The sequence below is a fragment of the Numida meleagris genome, chromosome 6, assembly GCF_002078875.1.
Source record: "Numida meleagris isolate 19003 breed g44 Domestic line chromosome 6, NumMel1.0, whole genome shotgun sequence".
In the NCBI taxonomy this organism is placed as follows: Eukaryota; Metazoa; Chordata; class Aves; order Galliformes; family Numididae; genus Numida; species Numida meleagris.
Window position 1 is genome coordinate 31,307,450 of NC_034414.1, and position 24,909 is coordinate 31,332,358.

The following is a 24,909-nucleotide window of genomic DNA, read 5'->3' on the forward strand; positions in this document are numbered from 1 at the left end:
ATACTATTTGACAGAGCAAATTCTCAGCTACAAAACACTATTTTTCAATATAGTTGCCACCATTAGCTGTGCATTTTTGCCAGTGATGAACAAGAGCCTGCATGCCACATTCATAAAAATCTGTACCAGTGGAAGTGACCCAGTGTTTCACAGCTGCTATTATGGCGACCATCTTTACTAGGAAGATGTTGCCCACACAGTCCATCTTTCATCAGCCTGAACAGATATAAGTCAGAAGGCTTCAAATCTGGACTTATGATGGGTGTAGTAGAACAATCCAGCCAAGACTGGCGATGTGCTCCATGGTCTTCAAACTACTGTGAGGCCTGGTGTTATCACATTGCTATGAATTCTGATGTGTAGGCATTGTTTCTCTGCACAAAAATGTATTTTTCTGATCATGCTGCCTAATGGGGAATGAGACAGAGTTCAGGATGAGATGGAATTTCCACCCAGCAGTATTTCTCCAAAGCTGCTGTCAGGCTTTGAATATCTCCTTTTCTACTGGTAATAGAACCCCACACTGAGCCAGTCGATACTGAAGATTTTAAGTTGCCTCTAGTACTGCTTATGACTAAGTGCAAAACATTCTGTTCTACCTCACTACTCTCCACCCTGCTGAACCACAAGTCTAACAAGATAACCAAGCCTTTTCTTTCTCAGAGCTTCACAGTGGAGCTAATTATATACAAAGGCATAAACACTTCCTTTGAGAAGCAGCAATAAAGAAATCATGTCCTCCAGTGTGCTCAGGAGCTGTAACAAGTGTCCAGGCTGGAAGTGAGTTCCTCCAAATATTTTTACAATCTGAGGCCTGGAAGAGCAGAAGATGACAAGCTTTTAAAAATCTGGATATATTCTAATACTTTTTAATGTTACACATGCACAATGTCATCCAGTGTTGCCAGAGTATACAAGACTTCTCTAAGAAATGCATTCATTTCAGGCCACGTCTAAGAAATTTTCAGCACAAGAGTTCTTGTTCTGCAAACTCTTCACCAAGAAGAAAGCTCACCTTTTTTTTTTTTTTTTTTTGAGTTAAAAGTTGATAATTCCTTGACAATACAGTGCAACTTCACTTCTGCCCCACAGGTTGTTTCATTGTGAGTTTGCCTGTGAGCTTGGAATGTTTTTCTGGTACTTCTTAAACCCACATGCATTGTATCAAGTATAAAGGGTGAGAGGCTTCTACTGAGATTCAGTTTTCTGGCTTTAGTTATTCACCTAACTCATGTAACTACACTTGGACTTTTTAGTGAGCTAGTATAGTAAGTATATCTTTTCATGATTTGTTTTCCAAATTGATTTTCTTTGTCATTTCCCCCCCAAAATATTCCTTGGAATATTTTCTGGTTTCATCTACTATTTTACAAACAGTGAATAATATATTATAAATGCCTTCACCACCCTGAAAGATTTCTACATCGCTGGAAAGACTCTGCAAATCCTTTACTTTTTGTGTAGTCGAGGGATGCAAAGCTGCACATATATTTCCCTGAGAGATCCATATGACTTGGCTTCGATATAGCAGCATATTATCTTTCTGGATTTGTCAGCCTTAAAACAGTAATACAAAACAGACATCAGAACTGAGAAAAATAAATTAGGAATTTACTTCTTTACATTTTTATTTTACACTCTCATACTGTATGTTGATTTTTATCTACAGACTCAATAATTCTGAAACACGCATCATGAAAAAATACAAAAAAAAAACGAGGCAATATCTAGGAATAATTTTAAAACCATCACAAATCAATTAATAATCAAAATTTCCAGCAGTTAATTGATAATTTATCTATTACATTTCAGTGATTAATGCCCTGATTTACAATCAGACTCACTTTGTGAGTCCAATACTTCAATTTACTCCTCAATTACTAACTAATTAATTGCAGCTATTAACACATCAAGCTCATAGTATATGAGATTAAGAACTAGGTCAAACACCAACAGATGATGTCATGCTACAAATAAAACACCATTGTCCAGACTAGATATTCTTTGTAACTGAATTTTTAACAGTGCCTACAGGAATTAAGTGCCTAATGGGTCCTTTACATCATTTTGTAATCTGCCCTGTTGTTTACTCTTCACATCATGCACAGGCTATTTTAGTTAAGCTACAACACCAGATGACAGAATAAACTTGTGCTCTTGCTTTTTTAACTAGAAAAATATTTCTAAAATCAAGGATCTAGGTCTAGGTTCAGAATGATACCTTGAATCTTAGGCCATTGTGAAGTTTTCAGTCCTTAAAAACTTGCCACATAGTATGTTCTCAGATCAGCCATTTCTATTACAAAATAGAGTTAAAAGAAGAGATACAGAAAGATTTAATGGGGTGGAATACTGTCTAGCAATAGACTTATGAAAAAAAGCAATTAATCAATTACTAAATGTTTTGATTTATTAAATATAAAATGACAACATTATAGTGACATATCTAAGCATGGTCACTCTTGTATCAAACATTGTTTCCATTTAAATAATACGGTCTCTTATTTACAAAGCCAATTGGAGTTTGTAGTGTTTTCATTCAAATTCACTAAAATGATAGACTTGCTGAAATCTTTTTTTATATTTTTTCAGCTTGAAACAACCAGACATTAACCATATGCAGTATGTGTATAATAAGAATTTTTTTTACATTAAAAACACCAATTGAATTCAGAGAACTAACCTTTAAAAACAGTATAAACCTTTGGTAACCTTTATAAATTTAGCTTTTAACTTAAGCAAAAACACCTCACAGGTAGGACTCATAAATTTTGAATTTCTATTGCTTTTAAGATATAGTCGGTTCAATTTAACAGCTGATTATTACTCTTTCATTTATGGCCATCCCTGACCATTTTCCCATATGCTACTGTCTCCATTTTTTAAAAGCTCTTTCTCTAGCAGCCTTTGACATTTCTTTACAGAACTTTTTGTTCTTTTCCTCTCTTCACTTTTTTTTTTTTTTTTTTTTTTTTTTAATCCAAGCTGTAAAGGGAAGATCTATTTAAGATCTCCTCAGAACCTGAGGATATTTATTCCTGTGTGGGTCAGTGCTTAATTACATAGCTTCTTTAATCAATCACCACAAAGCTTGGAAACACTGGTGATGACATCCGGGACTCCTTACACTTACCTATAATAATCTCTGAATTGCTTCTTTGAAGTCATCACTCCTTTGCACTACAGCTGAAAGATATATAGTAGAGGTTGCTTGTTGATTAAGTAATCAAATATTTAATGCAGTGCAACTTATGCTCTCACCAAAAGGCCATTTTTTTTTCCGTTACAAATATATATCTCTCATGTTTTTTTCTCGTGATGGTGAAAATAGTTAAAAACAGAGGGCTTCTGTTCTTGTCTTACTTTTTTGACACCCTAGAGGAAAATAATATTCAGCTGTGTGCACTCTCATGCACTCAACAAGAGATGCACCTAATTGATTATGGTGTTCAACTAAGAGCAAGGTGGAGGCCTGCAACCCTGGTCGTTCTTGTTAGCTCCTGTGTATGTGTGTGTGTATATATATATATATACATATACATACACATACCTGCATTCTTATTTCCATACCTACATATACGTATATATTAGAATAATTTCCTCAGAGAGTAGGATAGAGTGTAAGGGTGATATTTTAGTTGATATTTAAATTACAAGAATTACGAATATGCCTGAGTGATTCAGTTTAGAATAACCACTGAACCATGGAGAACAGAAGGTAAGGAAATATTTAGGCATAGACTTAGGAGGAAGGCCATAGACTCCCATTAGCCACACATGGCATGCTGCCTCATAACAGAAAGGCAGTGAAGTCCCTTCCTCCTCCTCTGCAGTGTTGCTTCCTTCTTTAAAGAGTGCATAATTTCTTTGTTTATGTAGCAAGGGACACATTACTGACTTCTTAAAAGACAGCAAATATATTACTGTTTTGAAAGGAGAGGGAGAACATAGAAGAGGAAGATTTGAAACCAACGTTACATTTCTAATAGAATAATTTTTACATTAGGTTAACCAATGCCTGGCACCTGTTTCAGTAAGAAATGTGTTTTTGTATTCCTTACTCAGTGACATATGCAGCATGGATCTTTACTCCTTTCTCTCTGACAGCAAGTTTGTTCAACTGGTTGAATAGTATTCTACATTGTAGAATTTCTTTACAAAACAGTCTTATTTGTCAGATGTTAGATGCCATACAAATGGAAATGTAGAGTCTATCTGTTGGAGAACATTAACTTTCACTTCATTGGGAACCTTGTCCACTGCTTTAGCTAGAATGAGAAGAAAAGAATTCTTCATCCCATTAAAAGCTTTCATCCCTCACTACTTGAAGCACAGGCGGTATTTCTTTACACAAATCCTGGACTGAGAATGGGACTTAAGCTGCTTCTCAAGATTTTAGAAGTACATTTAGAATTTGTGATTTAGTATCTACATATTGTTACTTTTTACCTCATCTTCAAACCAGAAAAAGTGGTTTCTAAATTATAAACCTACAGCTGAACTAAAGAGTCTTAGCTACTGCAGTGTTGATAGCTTATAGGATTTACAGTTGACTTAAGTTAGTTAACTCATTTGAAATCACTCTGTCACATGTGCATTTTTCAGACTCAGTAGGAGACCATAGCTGAGTTAGCAAGGAAGCCGATGAGCAATATATGAATAGACAAAATAAGCTTGGAGCACTGCTTCATCTTTAAGAAGTTGTTTCCAGATTCTGTAATCAAAGTAACTTGAAGGGCAGCTCTTTAACTTATCACTCACTGCTCAACACTAGGTAAAGCCTTGTTGGCAGTTATGTCTTATGTAATACCTATGAGAACTGTATGCAAAAAGGAAGATAATGTTACACTATAATTAACTCATCTGCTAAAATATCTGGATTTTTAAAAATTTCTCTTTGAAAGGAACACTAAGAAAGGCAGAATGGCCCCCTTTGTGAAACCACATGGAAGGCAATCATGATAATATATCTGAACATGAAATTCACAAACATACAAATTCCAGATTAAATCCAAGGCTTCAATAAACATCTGAGAGAAAACACTTCTCAAATGCACCTGTGCAACATGAAACAGCTTAGTGTGTGAAAAGTTCAGGTCTGACTGTTCAGGAATTCTGATTAAAAAGAAACTACTTGAAATAAAGTTAAAGAAGAAATTCGTAGCTGATGATGAGATTAATGCTCTATTTTTTCTCAGGTCTTATAAAATCACTACCTGACAGGCACAGAGATTTCCCAGAAGCTCACTTTAACTATGTATCATAGCTCATTTTTTAAAAGCACTCATACAGACTGTGCCAAAATAAAAGCAGAGAATTTAAGAACAGAGTAAAACAACAGTTTAGAAACAATATTCTCATCTTTATTTGTATATCCTTATAATTTTCAACTCCTTCCTGTTTAAAACTAGCAAGCATCAACTATTGGAGCAGAATTTTTCCAAGGCACTGCTTGCTACCAGCTAGATATTTCTGTATATTTCAGAACAACTTAATGAAACCATCTCTGGTAGTAAAATTAAGAGAAAATTCATTGCATTATTGGCACTAAATTATGGTCTTACCTTCTCTAGATGGAGAAGATGAAACAATAGTATTAAACTATGAGCAATAGCAGTAGAAATATAAGCCATCATGCTTTGTTAAATTCACCAAGATGATGGTGTGGATTTCCTTGCATTGATAAAAACTTGTTTCATTTGATAATTTCATAATGACTACAGCCTATTTACCAAATATGTATTCACAGTTGAACTCTTTTTTCCAAGAAATGATCACACATTCCGTGTCCAAAGCAGAGGTACCCAGAAGTCTTTGTTCTGTGACACAGCATCTCAAGGTGATTTTCAGGTTGTTTGTTCCTGCACAGGTGGTAGAGCATGTGCCTCTTCTAGGTGAAACCAGAGCAACAGTTTCTGAGTCATTCTGTGAACTGGATGATTGAACTGACTTAGGTTAGAAAAAAAGAAAACATGCACAAATAGATCAGATCCGTTGACTGACTTAGTGCATAGCGTGGCCCCAGAACCAGCTGTAGAAGTTCAGGACAGATGTTTGCTGCAGTGCTGGAGTAGCAAAAGGCCAGGCATAGGAAAGACAAAAATGCCTTAGCTTGGTATTACCACTGAAACCCTGTGTAACGGAATTAGAGTCTAGGAGTTCTTCTCTAAACCCAAACTCAGGGATTAACAATAGTGTCTGGTGGAACACCTAGAGAATGGTATTCATTCAACCATGTTGCATAGCTAAGTATTTTGCATAAGTTGCATATCAGCATCATTTCAGTTTCTTTCAACATTTTAACAGTCACCTTGAGCTGAAATACCGCTTGGATGAACACCTCTACTTGCTAGGAACAACTCAGGTGAAAATAAAGAGGGTCTGCTACAGTTTAACTTAACGTTGGAGAACATAATGGAGAATTTTATTATAGCTTGCCTCTTCCATACAGGTCCTCAATTTAAGTATAACTCAGGACACATACAAAAAGGCACTTGCGACCTGAATTGCAGAAGAGCTGATTTTTCTCAGCTGAGTTTGGTGGCTAGTATTATTCAAGTACAAATTTCTAAATACTTGGAAGACCAGGTTGTGGTTACCCAGCAGTACCTAATTTAATTTTCTGAGTTTTCTCTCAGTGTTTTGGTATTGCATATACACAACATAAACAGTCTTTCATTCAATCTTTACTAAAATGAATTAAGTAATAGCAACAGGAATTGTAAAAAGGAAGCTAATTATTCTGTACTCAATACAGACTGCAATAAGCTGTATATAATGCACAGAGCAACATGCTGCAAAAAATAGCTTACTGTTCATAGAACCATGCAATATTCAGGCTTAAATTATGCTACAGATCACAAAATCTGTTTTCTTGCAATTGCAATCAACCACATAATCTTTTCCACAAAAGCTCAAAGTTTGTCTTTAAGCTTATTGGATTTCTTGCCCAGAGTATGAGAAGCTATAACCCAGCCTTCTCTGGATTTCACTGGCCTCTTTGCCGGAAAACTTCTAATGTTCAGTCTGAATTTACACACAGACCAACGATACATGCTCTTGTGCTAATATTTTCCTTTAAAACGAAGTTTCATATATTCAGATAAGGGGGCAAAGATTTTATGATAGATTGGAATATAACATGGAAAGGGAGCACCTCACTCCATAATATTTCCTAGTGCTTGTTGCACTCAGAATTTATCTTTCTTAATCTCAGATGCAAAGAACTATCATAGATGAGAAATCTCCTGCACATCGAATACTGCAATTGATTTCCAGCACCATGGTAACCAATTTCATCCAGTACACCTGTCTCTTCTGGGGCTGTTCCTGCGACTTACAATCATTGTGATCAACTGCTCACTACAGTTGTCGCTGCCGCAGCTGTTTACAGTCAGTGCATTAACAACAGAAACTCTCCAGATCACTGCTGGATGGTATTTGCACTTCATACTATTCAATTTTATCCCTTATATCCCTTATCCCAGTCCTTACAGTCATCTAGTTCTTCTTGAATCTTGCAGTCTTCTTCTCTATTAATGACAGATGCATGTTTTGCTCTAGGCATATTCAATCATCATACATTTTTATCTCCAGACTAAGCTTTTTTATGAAAATATTGAACAAATTTTTTTAAAGACTTATCCCTGAAGAGTTCCACCAGATATGCTTTAGTAACAAAGCTCTTTCAATGCCACTCATAGTCTTCCTCATAGCTAATTTCCTCCCTCACATTATAGTGCTTTTACTGATTAGTGAGCATTGATTACTACGTGCATTGAGTGCACAGCCATTGGGCAGGAGTCTTGCAGAAATAACATGCTCTTATTTAGGTAAAGACTGCCTAATAATGCATGTTTACCTGGAGACTGACGTGAGGATTTACATAAACTTAGGGATTACTTTGTAGTTTTAGTCTTCCTTAAACACATTTTTTCAGGGCACAATTTAAAATTAAACAGCAGTGTAAAAAACACAACCTGGATCTTACTGCACCACATGCTGCCCTCTGAAAGTACTTAATGCAGAGACAAACACTGTGCGACATGCATAAAAAAGGCTGTAGTTCTAAGATGAACATATGAAGCGTATATTAAAAGCCACATGCACCTAAGGAGTATTGCTTTTGCACTGATTCTCAGAAAAAGCTAACAGAAACTTGAAATAAAGATAAAAACCTGTTATAGGCAAGCAACAATGCAGAGAGGGTGGGCCAGTGAGGGGAAAATAGTCATGGAAAATCAGTGTAAAATTTTTTTTATCACACACATATGGCAGAAATGAAAGTTTACTGAAATGAAATAAGGTCAAATTTATCGATTAAGGTTTGTATACAATACAGCTCAAAATGTATTTGAAGGCTTAAAATGTCTTACTTTTTTGCATAATAATGGCAGAAACATTTCTTAAATTAAAAAAAAAAAAACTGCAGATTTATTCCTTAAGTACTGACAGACTATTTCCAGCAGATACTTTATATATCAGGGTGATCACACACCTTAAAAACCAGGATGTTATTGAAATTATACATACATGTGCGCGAGACATTTTAAGAGGTGCGGTAAGTTTAATAATGAATGCTTAATGAATGGCAGAATCAGTACTACAAGCTACATTTTATAAATGTGCAAAACTAGATAAATTAATTTTGTTCATAAATGTTCTGATAAGAAAGAATAAAATTTTGTGTTTTTTTTTTTTTTAAGTCAGGGTAAGTGATATTTTCTATTTTGTTGCTTCTCTTATTTATTACCTGAGGCTTTTTGTGCAACAAGCTCATTTATCTCTGATGTGAGGCTTTATTCTGAAAACATATCTACTTTATCCTGCCCAGAACCTGAAAAAGAGTCTTCCCTACTCCACATAAAACTGTGTAGGTACAAATATCATATATTTAAGTTACAGAAAATATCCATGTGATATATTTTATACGTCTTTCTTGATATCAGTTTCTCGATTCCTCAGTTCTGATTTTTGATATAAAGGAGCATTAACTATTCTAGTAAAACAAAGCTCTGTAGTTTCTGCACACAATCTGCACAATGCGCTGCTTCATAGTTCATCATGAGGCATTTAAAATAAACAAGTGGGTCAGAATTATATCCCAAAGTTCTTTCCACGTAAGAGACCTGACCTGAAAAGATTTCATGACAATACTGTGGCATAGATTGTGAGGTTAAATTCCAACTACTTGGGATTTTTTTCCTAAGCTGCAGTCTGAGCACAAAACAATTATAAAGTCTGCAAAACACACTATAGAAATGTTTGCTTAAGCAAAAAGTGAAAACTTGCTTTTTTTTTTTTTAACTTAACAACATGTTTGAAATATCAAATGTATTATATACAAACAAGATTTGAGGTTGAAAGGAAAGAATATTTGTTGTGTTCCTTAAAGACAGTTCTCACATTCCTAGCACATACAACGTATTTGCTTTTCTATGCTATTCCAGACTCTATGCCTCAGCATAACTGTACTCAACACTATTGTTTCATGCTAATTTGCATAGAGTATCAATTAATGCCATCTCAAGGATTCTTTTTTTCCTAAGTATTAAGCAGCTAATTGATGCTCAGTGTTCTAGGCATATCTTGTTGTCAAAGTTTTTCTTAAAATTCTTTTTTCAGATCAAGAACAAATTCTGGTTAGTTACTAATGAGACAGAAAAATAAATCAGATGTTTCTGAGTGTCATGGTTTTATGATTTTTGGTTATTGGTACTCCACATCATAACATCATGCAGTGAATGTACCTGGTTCTCAGAAGAGAAGGACTACTACATTCCCCACGGTACTTTGCTCCTCTGTTACCATTTCCAGCCGGAGGGAAAAGATAAAAGCTTGCAGTATAAAAACTTGCCGATCACAAGACCTCGTCCCTTTTTCCGCCGTCTCACGTCTTGGCAGCACCTCGCTCTCCAGCCGTCTTATCGTCGGTAGTAGAGTAAGGCCTACCTTGATTTTGGGACATTCTCTCTCTGTATTGGATTTATCAGCTTAAATTGTAATTATATTGTATTATAGTGTGTTGTTTTGCATTCCGATATCTTATTTAGTAAATTAGTTTGTTTCTCCTCAGATTGTTGCCGCTGTTCTTTGCTCTCAGGGCCATCTCCTTACCCTTTTCCCTTTTCCCTTTTCCCAGGGTGTGGGCCCGTGGATCCCCCGTCCCCTTCGTCACGGAACCGGGCCGAACACCCGTAAACCATTGACACTGAGTATTGGAAATTCCTAGAATTTGTGTGAAAGCAAAGCAAGTCTTTGTAAACACATTGTGCATAAGAAGAATCACAGAATTACAGAATTGTGCAGTTTGGAAGGGACCTCTGGAGATCATTTAGTCCAAACCCCCTGCCAAAGCAGGTTCCGTAGAGCAAATTACACAGGAAAACATCCAGGTGGGTTTTGAATATTTCCAGAGAAGGAGACCCCACAGCATCTCTGGGAAGCCTGTTGCAGTGCTCTGTCACCCTCAAAGTAAAAAAGTTTTTTCTCATGTTCAGATGGAACTTCCACAGCTCCAGTTCCTGCTGAAGATGTTGAAAGGGTCTGGACCGAGTACCAACTCCTGGTTGGTACTCCAACAGGCCCCCAACTAGACTGTGCTACTGATCATAAACCTCTGAGCTTTGTGGGTCAGATAGTTCTCAATCCACCTCATTGTCCACTCACCTATCCCACACCTCCTAAGTTTACCCACAAGGATGTTATAGGAGACAGTGTCAAAAGCCTTGCTGAAGTCAAGGCAGCCAATGTCCTCTCATGAACCCAGCCAGTTGTGACATCATAGAAGGCTACCAGACTGGTAAAGCACAGTTTTTCCTTGGTGAATCTATGTTCTCTATTCCTGATAACCTTCTGTTCTTCCACTTGCTTGAAGATGATATCCAGAAAAAGTTGCTCCCATTGAAGGCTGGAGTGACATTGCCTTTCCTCCAGTTCTCAGGCATCTCTCTGATTGTCCACAACCTTTCAAAGATGGCAGAGAACTGCTTGGCAATCATTTCTGCCAGCTCCCTCAGCACTCATAGGTGCATCCCAATGAGGCCCATGGATTTGTGTGCACTGAATTTGCCTAGATAATCTCTGGCCAGATCCTCCTTGACCAAGGGGAGGTATTCCTTTCCCCAGATTCTCTTTCTAATGTCCAGAGTCTGGGATTCTCAAGGGACAGTCTTAGCAATAAAGACTGAAGTGAAGAAGGCACCTAGTGACTCTACCTTCTCGTAAAGAGATCTAAATGTATTGGAGAAAGGAGGTGGCTTTACCAGTATAAAACTTGTTACTGATTCAATACAAACTGAGAGTGGTAGATTTCTAATGTAAAGTGAGATCAGGTTTCACCGACTGTTTCTTAAACTTTGCACAGGATTTGGGGTATCATTGTTACATTTGTTCAAAGCATACTTTTCACAGACAATGAAACTGTTTCAGTTACAGTTAAGGCAAGGATGTGTTTTTTTTGTTTGTTTGTTTGTTTTTTTTGTTTTTTTGTTTTTTTTTAACAGTTTAGGACCTTCATTTTAGAGCTGCTAAACCTGAGGCTCAAATCCACTATTTTAGTTTGAACTGAAGGGAAAGCAAAGGTAAACAGCATCAGAGAGGCAGTCTGGATGAAAATGTGTCACTCTCTCTCATGTAACTGAATCTAGGGTGTGGTGTAGGCTTACTCTCTTATCACAGAACCCATCCCTCAGGCTGTTTACAGCAAGGTGCAAAGCAAGACAGGCATTTGTAACTCTGTTTAGCTCACTTCAAAACCTCTACTACAGTTATCAGCACTTGCATCATTAGTAACATCAAAACTAGCCAGAATTTCTTAATGTAGCATTGATTCTCAGGTTAGAAACAGGAGAAATAATAAGCAGGAGCATTAGTAACTCATATGATTCCCGTGCTTTTCTAAGAAGCCAAAGAAACGGCTGCTTAAGAATTCTATCCTATTCTATCCAATTCTATTCTTCAGAGTAGAAGAAACTAGTAATTGGATTCATCCTCCACAATTATTTGTTTATTTATTTGCTTCCTTTAGCTTAATTATTTATCTATCTGCTTTTAAATGACCCAGGGAAAAAAAAAAAAAAGAGAGAGAGATTTCCAAGTTTAGAACCATCAACAAAATCAGTAATAAATTTCCTTTGATCTGTATGGTGATTTCAAAAAGTTAGCTTTGAACACCTCTCTTTTTTTGATGTACTTGCTACTGAAAATCTTAGATTTTGTTTCTGTTCTGGCTATTTGTATACTTATCAATTAGAGAAAAGCAGGCTGTGTGTTTCTATTCATCTTCAGATTCTTTCACGAGCAGCGGCATGCTAAGCACTCCAAAAACACGGAGAAAGCACTTGCTCCTGCCTGACCAAACTTTGTTTAAGCAGGCAAAAGGGGAAATGGGAGAGAATTTGACCAGAATTATGCAGCTAATGGCAAACAACGGAATCAACATTAACTGCATTTAAATCCAACAGGCAGTGGATCGTACTGCTTTTCGCCTGTAGAACTTACAGGGGAAATGAAGTACTCAGTCTATTCACTTACTAGAATGTATGTGATACATTGTATTGGAAGACAATTTTGAGTTCCCTATTTTTGCCTTCTGTTTTCAGACTGGTTTCCTAAGGAAATGAAACTTGTGCAATCAGGGTGGTTGGGTACGGGTACATGCCCACGATTTCAAGTAGTAGATTTTCAACCTGTTGACAAATTGTAACAAGGTTTGATACAAAGTAGAAGTCTCACAGATAATGTAATTCCAACAGACCCTGTGAAAATACTGGAACAATTGTAAATGTCGGGCTGCAGCCACAGTGCAAATGTCATCAGATTCTTGAAAACTTTTGTAGTAGAAATCATGCTACTTTTGTTTTGATGTTAACAAAACAACAACATGGATCTCTTCAGTTGGTTTTTCCACGTTTTCCTCTGTGTTAAGAAATGTATTAATTAAAAAACAAAAACAAAAACAAGGACTCCCTGCCAGCTCCAAATGCTATATTTAAAGGAAGGAAGAAGAAAGAGAGATGAAATGTGAAGCTTTGTTCATGACTCAGATCATTTACGTTAATGATGTCAGTTGTTACCCTTAGGCAGAGTTTGGGAGTTGTAATTACAAAAATATCAGCATAAGCAAGGCCTCATTAAAGCTCAGGGAGGGCAAAGATTCAAGTTCTAATGTTCGAATATACAGTATGAGCATCTGTCTCATGTTGGGACTTATTTTGCTATCTACTTGCTTTGCTCCTCTTCCTAACTGGTGAAGTACTTTGCCAAGAGTACATGAAGGAAGCTGGAGAAACAGTACACTTACTTAACTTGAGTCCTACTGAGCAGATTGGAAGGTTTTCTTCCCTTTTTTTAAAACAAGTACTTCAGGGAAATTTAGCTTTACACCCTCACTAACTTGAGCAGCCTTCAAAGCATGCGATTTCCATTGTGTCATACGCACTCACTGATCATATGCATAAAATTGAAGGAGAGAAAGTGAAGACCTTTTTATATGGGAAGGGCTGGAGAATGTTTTTATTCCAGTTGCTATAGTAATGAATAGAGATAACATGATTGCACAATCACTGCAATTACGCACTTAAGGAGGGTGGTACTTTCAGACAATAATAATACAACTGCAATGCAAGAAAGTGCTGTAATCAAGGAAAGATGGAAGCATAGTTCAATAGCATGCTTATGACTTGTTTATTGGTTTCTGATGAAATATGTGATAGAGGAAGGGTGACTTTTGGTTAAGATTCTTGATATCTAAATTCGGTATTTTTCTCTTCCACAGCTTTCTTTTGTGATCTTGAGTTTCTCACAGCTCAAATGCACAAAAACATAGCATTAACTAGATGTTATAAGCAATAATAAGCAAGTTAAGATGCTTGGCCACAGAACCAAAATTAAGAATTTTAAATCACTCAGATTTACAGCAGGCTGCATTCTGAGCTGGGAGCAGCTTAATGTAGGTAAATAATTCCTAGAGAGAGACTCTATCTTAAATTACAACACATGAAGTGCATAAGTAGTCTCTGTTGAAAGAAACCAGTTCTTTTCCTTGATGTTCTGGATAGGTTCTTGAGACTTTCCTTTCAAAGGGCAAAGAAGGCAATACCATTTGTAATGCATTCATAATGCATTTAAATGCAAAGGCTTAGATGTTTGAGCACTCTCCGAGGATATGAGATGCCTCAGTTCAGTTCCTTCCACTGTTTATGGAAATTCAAACCTTAACTCCCACATCTCAGTGGAAAAAATGTCTTAAATGGCATGCTATGGGATATTTAAAAGGGAAGAGCGCTCTCTCTCTCTCTCTCCCCTTTTCAATAATTAAAGAACCACTAAACCACAGGGACTACAAATGTGAACATGGCCAACTATAAAAACACTTTCTTGGGAGAGGAAGTAACTGAGCTCCACTTCTGTTATATTTAGTACTAAGTAGTCCTTCGATCAAGATTTTCAGCAGCAAAGTATCAAAGAGCTGGTAGACTTTGATGAGGCTGAGATGGAACAGCATTGCTGAGTGCTTGCAAGCCTGTCACGGAATAGAGATGCCACCAGGGTGAGAAGGCAGCTATGTCAGGATATTAGGAATTTAATTTGAATCTAAAGAGTTTGGAATGCAAAATACTCTGTGATTGAGATATCAATTAGTACAATTAGCATTAAAACTTTGAGACATTACCATCTCATTAAACAAGTGTGATAAAAATACAGCTGATAATGATTTAAAAAAATTAAAAATCTTCAAATAAAAATACCCACTTATGCAATATTTAAAGTATCAAAACATTGGAAGGATTAAACTTAAGCATAGTATTTGAGCAGTCAAAAGATAGCACAAAGGCTTTTAATAGTGGGAGATCTCACTGTTTTTGAAAACATAGTCACATTGGAGTAATTGTCTTGCTAAACTTTTTTTAATAATTGTCTTGCTAAATATATATATTTTTGTAAGAGCCAAAAAGAAACATGAAATAAAAAGAGATAAATGAAAGACATTATTTTCAAAACTGATAAAAGGAAATTAAAAACAAAACATTTAAAAAAAAAAACAGAAAAAACTATCTTGTAGTCTATACATAAATGGGAAAAAAATAAAAGAAGGCATATGACTGAGATAAGCTTGCTGGATAGCTGACAGTCCTCCAGAATTTCCTCATATCCCTGATGTTTTCAAAAGCACTGAAATTAAATTTCAGGGAGCAGGAGGATCAGGTAAATGGTACAAGCAGTGCTGAGGAATGCATGCATGCAATGCTTGAGAATGTGGCTGCATGTTAACTTGAACTACATGTGTGTAAATTCAGGCATGCAGAGTAAAACATGAAAACAAAATAAAAAATAAAAATAAAAGAAATGTCCCTTTCACTTTCATGCATTATACTTAAGCATCTTCTGCAATTTACGCAGCACCTTCCTATTTAAGCATATAGAATATAATCAAATTGCATCTTTTTATTTTAGCATCATCACCATAATTATCAGCACAGCACAGTTTTGAAAATCTGCATGAAAACGAAATGGCTTAGCACATCTATGTGTGCTCGACTTCCAGCAGCCCTGACAGTGTTAAGCCACCATGGCACTCTAGTGCTTCCCGTCGGTGGGTCAAAATGATCCTCAGTAGAGTTTGAACTGTTTTTTCATTGCCACAACAACAGACTGAGATAAAAGACCTTAAACGGCCTTCCTGTCTGTATACAAATAGTTTACCCCTTCTAAAATCATGATTTGAATACTGTTAGAATCTGACTTTCATTTATGCACAATTTTCTTTCATTATTGTCATTTCGCTCTACTGTGGAAACAGTGCTAAATTTTTTTGTCCATACTTTTAAATAATATCCTGTAGCTGATGCAATTAGCATTGAGAATAATAACGTTTGGCATGCTCTTATATGTGATGTAAGGCAATCTGCATTAAAATACACTAGTTTAGTTATTCTGAGTTATTAGTCATGCAATTTACTGACAATGTTTTTCCCTCTTCCTCTTTGTTTTTTGACTTTTTAAAGATAGATACAACTAAGTTTAAGGCCAAATCTTGAAACATTATTGCATTTGACAAGGAAATAGCACAAATCACTTTTTTAACCTGTTAGCCACCCTGAACAAATGTTGACAATCCCCCTTCAAAATTCCAAAGAAGATAAAATAGAACAGGTAGATAGAAAAACAGAAAACACATCCAAGCAACCATGTTCAGACAGTACCAGAATCTTTAATCTAACAGGTTATTCCCAGGTTGTCATAAGACCTCACTGTTCAGATTCATACCTTAGGATTTTAGAAACATTCAAACACATTAAAGAAAGATACCATTAATAAATTTTTACAAATCACTGAAAGGACAAAAGAAAAAGCTGTAAACTAACAGTTTAAATAACAAACACACAAATTCCAGTTGAAGCTACAAGAAGTTCTGGACAATTTTCCTAGCCTTCTTGTAGCCTGACTGCCGGAAATCTTAGCACTGAATGTGCTCAGCATATATAGACAACTGTGTGTTTTTTTCTAAGCTGAATGTTCACAAAGACACTTGTAATGAAAGTAGAAGTTCCTTAAGCTAAAAATGTACTTGAGCTGGGACTTTATAGGAGCCCCTTAAAGTTGCTCCTGGAGTTGCTCAGAGCAAGTAAGCATTTCTTTTAAACCAGTTTAATTTTCAAAATATGCCTATGCCTCTCCCTGCCTGCAATAAGAAGGGTGGGTTTAAATGTGTTTGCTGAACTAGTGCCTAAATACCTTCAAATCATAATACTGATATACTAGCGAATATTTATCTGTGTATATATTTGCAATTACATTCTTTGCAGTATTGCTACGGCTGCTCTCCCTGATTAAAACTGAAGCCAGCAACTGACAATGTTTCTAATCCAGAAAGTCAGAGTAACGTTTGACAATGCTATTATTTGATAATATTGTCATTTGACAATATTGTTATTCTGAGCAGTTTTTTATAACAGAAAGTAATTCATGTTGCTTTAAACCTGGAAAGGTAAGGAGAGATAAAATGAGGAGATGAAGGAAAAGGTTTTAGGAGTTCAGGAAAAATTTGCAGGATTTTAGATCCAGGTAGGTGACAATTGACCTGTATTCATTTTAAATGTAACCACAATGGACTGCTATCCCTTTGCTCACTCAAAATGTACTATACTGTATTCATCTGCCTGATCCTGTTCCGAACATAATTTTTTACAAAGTGCCTTTTAATTCTTGCCAACTGAGGAATAAATCTTATTATCCCTTCATGAGAACATGACTGTCCTAGATCACATATACATACATGCTAAGCTTACAATGTTCAGCCCATAGCTACGCAATTGCCTATTTCTTTTTTTTTAAATAATGTCCAGCTTTCCATTAACTCTTGTATCAATAACAACAGATGACAGAAAGCCCCTGGCAACCACTGGCATTAGCTGTAGCCACTCTACCTTTTTGTTCACAACCCTGTTCTGCTGATCCTCCAGCACCAAGAGTTCCATGGCGTGCTGGCATGAGTTTGGGAGAAGATGCTTTTTCTCTCCTGCTCCCTTGCTTCCACTCTTCCTCAGCTGACTCATATTGAGCATGCCCAGAGGAAGGGAGGGAGGGGTAAGCATAACCAGATTAGAAGGGAAAAGAACACTTCCCCTAAAGCAATGCAAAAGGAAAGCCAGTCCCTTAGGAGAGGAGGAATCTGGAGCTTATTGATGGATTGCACTTCAGGGTGAAACTCCTTTGGAAATGCTTTCTGCCATGTTGATAGGATCAGAAAGGCAGCAAAGGGCAGAGAAACACCACTCCTGGAACACCAACATCCCGTGAAACCCCTGTGATTACTCCTCCTTTCTCCTTATCTATCACTCTTGCTTCTTCACACAATCCCTACCACTTGCATTTGTCATGGCAAATAAAGTGGGCAAAATCATTAATACTGGCCTTTGGCTCTGCAACAGCAAAATTAAATTTTGTGTATTCTGTTTGGAACTTTTGAAGCAGCTCTATCTGATGGAAATCATGTGTATGCATTTATTTCCAATGCAAAGGATCACTGTAATTTTAGTTGGTATTTGAAAAACAGAATTTTTAGGTATTACATTAAACCACACGCACAAAACACCAAAAAACCCACATTTCTCCAAGCCCGACTTTCATCCTGTCATGCGTTCAAAGGTGCTGTCAGACCCACAACAATTTATCTGCGAAAGTACTTTAAAAAGGTTAAAACAATTCACTTCTATATTTCTAATAAACAGTGTCTCACCTCTTGGTGCCGACCAAGAGATATCTTGAAAAGGAAGTAGCTAATCACTGTCTCCTTGGAAAATGTTTACAAAGGGACATTGGGGGTGATGTTATCTACATCCTGTTTAAGCAGCTGTTTTGTTCTTTTAAGCAGATGGTGAACAAAAAGAAGCATTCTTAGCAGTACTGTTACGCTTTTCCTTTCTGTGCCTCGAGTCTCACTGTTTCTGGACAGTAGTTTGTTCAAGGGTGTCAGATGTTTTTCACCTCATCTCTCATATTTCACACACATTTTAAGAAAAAATACGTTACAGCATGATTGGGTTTTTGTGGGGGGAGTATGGGGTACAGGGAAGGAGATTTGTTTCTGTGCAATTCTTATCAAAACCAACTCATGAATTTATGTACACCCAAGCATTCTGGTGACCTAAATCAAAACTAATAAAATATGTTAATCGTAAAAGACCATAAAGGAAAACAATTTTCTTATAGACTACTGTAAGGGTATAGATGTTAGGACAACACTGTAAGGGTATAGATGTTAGGACAACACTGTTCTTGGATTCACAGTAAATACAACTTTATATGCCAGAATGAAGCATATTTTTGGTTTTAGCAATACAGAACACAGATTTCAGATAGCAACATCATTACATTTCACTGAATGTTACTATATCATAATATCTCAAAGATGTTGGCTACTTCTGAAATGGCTGGACATTGATGCAAGGTAGTTTAGTTGTTCTCGTAGGCAGGCATTCAGTGCTTACTGGATTTCAGCATTCTTTTGAATAGGAAAACATTGAAATATTTACTCAATAGAAAGCCCAAAAGATGTTACTTTCAGGACAGAGCCTCAAAACCACACAAATCAAAGTGTGATTCCATTCAGAAGAATTCCACCAGCTAATAGCATTTCCTGATGTTTTCCTGTAGTATCAAGATATACGTTCATTGGTCTTAGTGGAACAACTCATTTTACTCCACTCTTTTAAAGCCTTCGAGAAGAAATCCAGGAACATCTAACAGTTTCAAACTTTTAGTTATCTTTTAGCTAGATACATTTGAAAGTTTAAGACTTGTCCATCAGTAGCTTGCAAATTACCTGCACAAACAACTAATGATAATTCAGACCTATCTCATCCGTCAGACCAAATCTTTACTTCTACAGTCCGCCTTCCTTAATGAGTACATGTCATCTAACTTCTGGAATAAAAGCTGTTGAAAATAACTTTAGCCAGTGTGCCTCCTTAGGTTCCCCTACTACATATACATCCATACTATGATCTGAATGAAGCAGGGGTGCTTGTGAAGGGAATTGCATCTAACTTTATAGTTAGAGGCAGTATCGACATCCATACACACAATGGGACAAATCAATCTATCTCCTAATTTTGGATTACACAATTCTGCAAGGGACTTCAAGGCTTTCAAGACTAACCTGGATAAAGCACTGATCAGCCAGATCTGGTCCCACAGCTGGCCAAGCTTTGAGCAGGAGGCTGGACTACAGACTACTTGAGGTCCCTTCCAAACCCATTATTTTTATGAGTCTGTGGTTCTCTGCAGATACCCTCTTCAAGTCACATCTTTTTCTGACTGCCAGTTGGTCTGATAGAAGATACTGCTTTTAACTACAAACTATGCCTTGTCTGTAATTTCCAAGACTCAAAACCACAGACGTTCCATCACGTGGCATGTTCACACCCACATGGATCATTAGTAGGAATGGAATCGTTCAATCCATCCCACAGACCTTTAGCACTCAAACTGACAAAATGACTCACAGCAGCTGTAATCATCAGCCTAATTGTTCACTGAGGGTGGTGGGGAATTCATGGCTGGCAAATACCTGTAACAAAATAGACACCATTAAGTATGGGATGAGTGCATAGCACTGCCTTATATAAATTTGCACATTTTTCACTGACACCTCCCTCCTCACTCAATGTGTTTAAAGGCATACAGATAAAGGAGAAACAATTGTATTTCGTTTGTCTTACAGCCCCAATTCTAAAAGTAAGATGACCTGTATATGTTGAAGGTCTCCCAAGTCGCAAGATTAGTCAGCTCATTTGCACTGACTTTCTGAAGTAAAGTCCTCAGTGGGCTCAAGGTTGACTACCAGCCACTGAAGTGTTTAACAGAAGCAGCAATTACAGAAGAAACATCACTATAGAGTTAGATTGGATAGTTAGACTTATTACTAGCGTAGCTACTAACTTTGTAAGGCTTTTAACATATAATGTGTTCAAACCTATGGTCCTTAAACATAAGGAGGCAGCTGCTACTGGGTGTTCTCCGTCCGTTCTGTTCTAGCAGAAAAACCGGAGCCTCACAGGCGCCTGACTGACAGCCCAAAGCACTCAAGATTAGGCCAGTCTTTCTCAATCTGACTTAAAAATCAATTTTAAAAACAATCAATCAATTCACACTCCTCTTAATTTGCTATGCACTCTCTGCTACAGTTTCATAATTTCAGGTCTCATTCTGCAATCATAAGGATGAATTTTACTGCCACCTCCTTATAAACAAAAGCTATAGTTGTCCAGAGAGTTGTCTCAGAACATGTGCCGCTGAAGGAAGATATTCCTATCTTGATACAAGTGTAAAGTCACAAAAACTAACTGCTATCAGTTACTCTTCTTTAGAAAGGGCAGCACTCCATCTCTGGCCCTTATGGCAAAGCTGCATCAGAAGGAATATAGCAGAGGGAATTGCCATTGTCTGATAACCTCAGTGGGGTTATCAGACCAAAATCTTCACTAACACTGAAGCTTTCTAAGAATAGAAATCTTTGGTAAGCTAGTGAAAACAATTAAACTCTAGATAACCCTGACTAAAACTTATGATCCAGGCTTGGAATGAGAAACTAGAAGTGCTCTACTAGCTGCAACAGAAATCAAGTTTCATGCTAAGAAAAAGCATTTTAACAGCTACAAAATTTCAGTTATAATAGGGAAGCACATTTAAATCATGCTGTCAATAAGGATGCTATTTGTATAAGCTGATCACACATGATAGCCCCACCTTTGGCATATCACAACTCAATTATTTTTTTTTTCTACGTGCAATTGCTAGCAACTCTAACTGAATAGAACTTATTAAACCCAATTATTCTGATTACTACTTGTTTGCATAATGTAAGTTGATCCAGCAGTGGCTTTTCATAGTTTCTATGTGCTGTCCTTCATTCCCGTTGTATTAGTAATCTTTTCTCCTTCTCTGGAGCTGCTTCCCATGCTGGATTTGCCTTCCAAACACCATCTACTGGCCCCACCACCCTGCAGGGCCCTCTGTCACCTCCAGGGAACTTCCTCACTCACCATTGCAGCAGGACACCTGAGTGCCTTTGTAGTTGGCCTGGGATTTCACAGAGATATAAGTAAAACAGATTTAGGCAAAAGCTACCAGAAGAATGTATGCATGAATAAGTTATGTTTAAAGTAGTTGCCTACTTCAGCTCTCAGAAAAAAAAAAAAAAAGAATTATCTTGCCTTCAACAGAGCAAGTCTAGTTTGGACACAGACCAGTGTGAATCTACTTCATAAGAGGAGGCCATGTCACCTGGAGAACGTTACGTTCACGGATCAGCACATCAGGATGTTGTACAGGTACGTAAGTTGCAAATGTATTTTTGTATGAGGCGGTGTAAGATTTGGTTATGGATTAACTCCTGACCAAAAAGCTGGAGAGTACTCTTTCCATCAAAGCCCCAGTTGTTTTTGAGTGTATGCATGTGCGTGAACTCAAGGGAACTGCAATTAAAGAAAAGCAAAGATAGCTGGGATAGGCTTGTCTAAAGTAGATCAGGCAGGGGCATTGGCTTACCAACATAGATGCTGCAGAGAACATTGCAGACATGACTCGTGGTCTTGGATGTACATTATGTATTTGTATTTCATAAACCACAACGATCTTCAAGCTGGGCATGAGCTTGGTGCTTACTCAGAGGAATGTCACACGGTGAATCACGGGGGTGATTTCCAGAGGCATGCCGGGTTTTCCTTCCGCTTGCAGGTCTGTAGTCAGGTCTGCGCAGCTGTGGTGACAGTGGGAGTCACCATGAACCTGAGGAAATGGCAGCGAGCTGTGGCCTTGGTGAATTTGGTCATTTTGGAGACCTGAAGAGAAGCGTGTCTTGGTTGCTGGCAGGGAATCAATCTGAATATCTGAACCTTACCAGTTAAAGAAACAGTTTATAAGAACCACCCGCATCTCAGCGTGAGGTATGATGGCGTTTTGGTGCCGCAAATGGAGCAGTCAGAACAACAAAACCTGAGTGCCCAGTGACTTCCTGCTGCTCAGGTACCCGTATTTCTCAGTACAACGCCTTTTGGTCACACTGTAAGTTACATGCAACGAGTTTGACTTTCAGCTTTATTGTCGGGCCATTTCTTCTCTGAAGTGAGAAGAATGAATGACTGTAATGGCACAATTAATAGTGCAAATGCCTAGGAAATATAGCAGTTAAACTGGAGGGACGGTGAGAGGTGGCAGCTTAGCGCAAGAGGTTTAAGCCAGTAACTGTAGATGTAAGAATCTCAGCTCGATGCCCGTCCTGCGGCCGCGCGCACCTCTGTCCCATCCGCCCGTGCCGTACCGGCGGCAGACCCGGGCCGGGGCCGGACGACAGCCACTTCCCTCGGAGCTGCCCCTCCCGTGGGCGCCCGCCGGGGTTTCCACGCGAGGCAGCTCCCAGCCGCCCGAGGCCGTTCCCAGCTCTCCACCGCCCCCCGCCCCGCCGGCCGCTGCCGAGCAGCCAATCAGCGCGCGCAGGAGCGGGGCTCGTGCGGGCCCTAACCGCCCGCAGCGCGTCGGCAGCAGCTCCACGCGGCCCCGCGGCAGCGGCGAGGCACGCGTGACCCCCCAGGTCCGGCCCCCGTGGGCTGCCCGGGGTGAGGGCCCGCGCTGCACGCAGCGCCGCGGGCGGGAGCGTGTCGGGGTACCTGGTAAAGTCGGCGGTTCGGGGAAAAGCAGCGCGACATCTCGGCACTTCCTCCTGCCGATAAGATCTCCGCTGCGCTTGTCACGGGCGGCGGCTGCTCCGCTTGAGCCGCTCTCAGGCTCCTCCTGAGGCGGGACGGGGGCGATGCGCGGGGCCGCCGCGCTGTCCCCTCCGCCCCGCGCAGTCCGGCTCCCTGCAGCCGCGCGGAGCCGAAGCCGGCGCCGGCATGGGAACCTTGGGAAAGAAGAGAGAAACTCAGTGAGTCGGCAGCGCGGGGGGCGAAGCGGCGAGAGAGGCGCGGGGCTCCGCGGGGCCGGGAAAGAGGGCAGAGCAGCGGGGCAGGACTGCGGCTCGCCCATCCGAGCGGGCGCGGGCGGCGCGCGTGTTGAGAGCAGCCTGAAGGCACGGCCGGAACGCGCGGCTCAGCCGGAGACGCGGCCCCGCTACCTGCGCACCTCCGCCGACGGGAGAGGAGCTGCGGGCCGTCCCGGTGTCAGCGCTGCGGGCGGCTCCTTTCCAGCCCCAGCGGCGTGCCGGGGAGCCCGGCGGGCTTTTCGAGCGCCTTCTCCGTGCCGAAAAGCCGCTGTGCGGGGATCCGCGCTAGTTCATGTGCGATCGGTTTCGGATGTGTCACTCGGGGAGTGCTGCCAAGTCGGCCACAGTGTTATTGTAAACTTATTGGAGGAGGACGTGGATGGTTTTCCTTTTGTGCCCTGCTCGGTATTGACACTGTTGTCAAGACCTAACGTATCTGCTGCTGTGACTCTGACTGTGCCCTGCACCGAAGAACCAATGAAATAAAGTGAGGAGGGGTGAGGGTTAAGCGTGCAAAAAGAGAACCCTGAAAGCTAAGCAGGCCTCGCTCTTTTTTTTATATGAGAACAGGAAGTCAGATCACACAGCGAGGGGGGAAATCTAGAGAAAAGGGGAAGGGAGCAGAACATTCTTTGCATAGCCAGTGCCAGATTCGCTGCAGGAGAGTTAAGTGATGGCCACTACCTCTGCGGTCAGGTCTGGGTTCTGTTGGCCCTGAGGGCCGTGAATGACCTCATCTGCAGTTTCATGACTTTTCCAGCGTGGAAGTGAGTCAGAAATTTTAAGCTAAGGCCTGAAACTTACTGAGATGAGGCAGGGTCTGATCTGTCTTTGTTAGGCATCCGTATTTCTAAATTAATCCAGGACTATGGGATGTCCTCACCAGCTCTGCCTGTCTGTCATATGCACACTGGATACATTTCTGTGCCTTTTCTTCTTGGGAAAGTCAGTTTATTAATAAAGTTTTCAGTAGTGTTCTGTCTAAGGAAAGTTGTATGAAGGCTTAAGATAGCAACATAAAGAAGCCACAGTAACTTGCTTAGGAATACAGTGGACTGCACGTTGACTCTGATAAGGCCAAAGTTTCATTGAAACAACAGTGGCTGTTGCCATTTTGTGAACGACATGGTCATGCTCTCAAGTCAGATTTTGAAGCAGTTCCTGTTATTTGCACGTGAACATGTATCAGAACACTGTGCTTCTTTAGTATTTCACATAGAATAATGAACTTGCACGCAAACAAGGAACACTCTTTAGTATTATCTGTAAATGTGCACATTCTTAAACTCTAAGACATAGCAGTAGGAGCAAAGTACTGGCCTAAGCCAAGGTTCTTTATTTTTATCACTTTTAAAGATGTTAGTATTTAATAATAGAAGTATTAATTCAGTCATTAATGCATTTTTAAAACAATTTAGTAGGAA

General features: G+C 39.0%; 1 protein-coding gene and 2 long non-coding RNA genes across 6 annotated transcripts in view; 1 reads left to right on the plus strand and 2 right to left on the minus strand.

The window, feature by feature from the left end:
- LOC110401762 lies at positions 64 to 14,919 on the minus strand. Of its 4 annotated transcripts, none has more exons than XR_002440576.1 (5): positions 10,669 to 14,919; positions 3,134 to 3,186; positions 2,222 to 2,296; positions 1,454 to 1,557; positions 64 to 814 (listed from the first exon to the last, which is right to left on the minus strand). It is a non-coding gene; the product is annotated as an uncharacterized LOC110401762 (long non-coding RNA). The 4 variants fall into 4 exon arrangements; XR_002440577.1 differs by having other exon boundaries at positions 3,134 to 5,890; XR_002440575.1 differs by lacking the exon at positions 10,669 to 14,919 and having other exon boundaries at positions 3,134 to 9,727.
- On the minus strand, positions 15,060 to 24,869 carry LOC110401154. The gene is made up of 4 exons (XR_002440273.1): positions 23,626 to 24,869; positions 23,172 to 23,404; positions 22,054 to 22,346; positions 15,060 to 20,074 (listed from the first exon to the last, which is right to left on the minus strand). It is a non-coding gene; the product is annotated as an uncharacterized LOC110401154 (long non-coding RNA).
- RASGRP1 (RAS guanyl releasing protein 1) overlaps positions 23,303 to 24,909 on the plus strand; it is a 39,756-nt gene continuing 38,149 nt past the window's right edge. Inside the window, exon 1 of the mRNA XM_021401906.1 lies at positions 23,303 to 23,428. Within this exon, the coding sequence (XP_021257581.1) occupies positions 23,397 to 23,428 (32 nt within the window). The 5' untranslated portion in view covers positions 23,303 to 23,396. The remainder of the gene's footprint in view (positions 23,429 to 24,909) is intronic.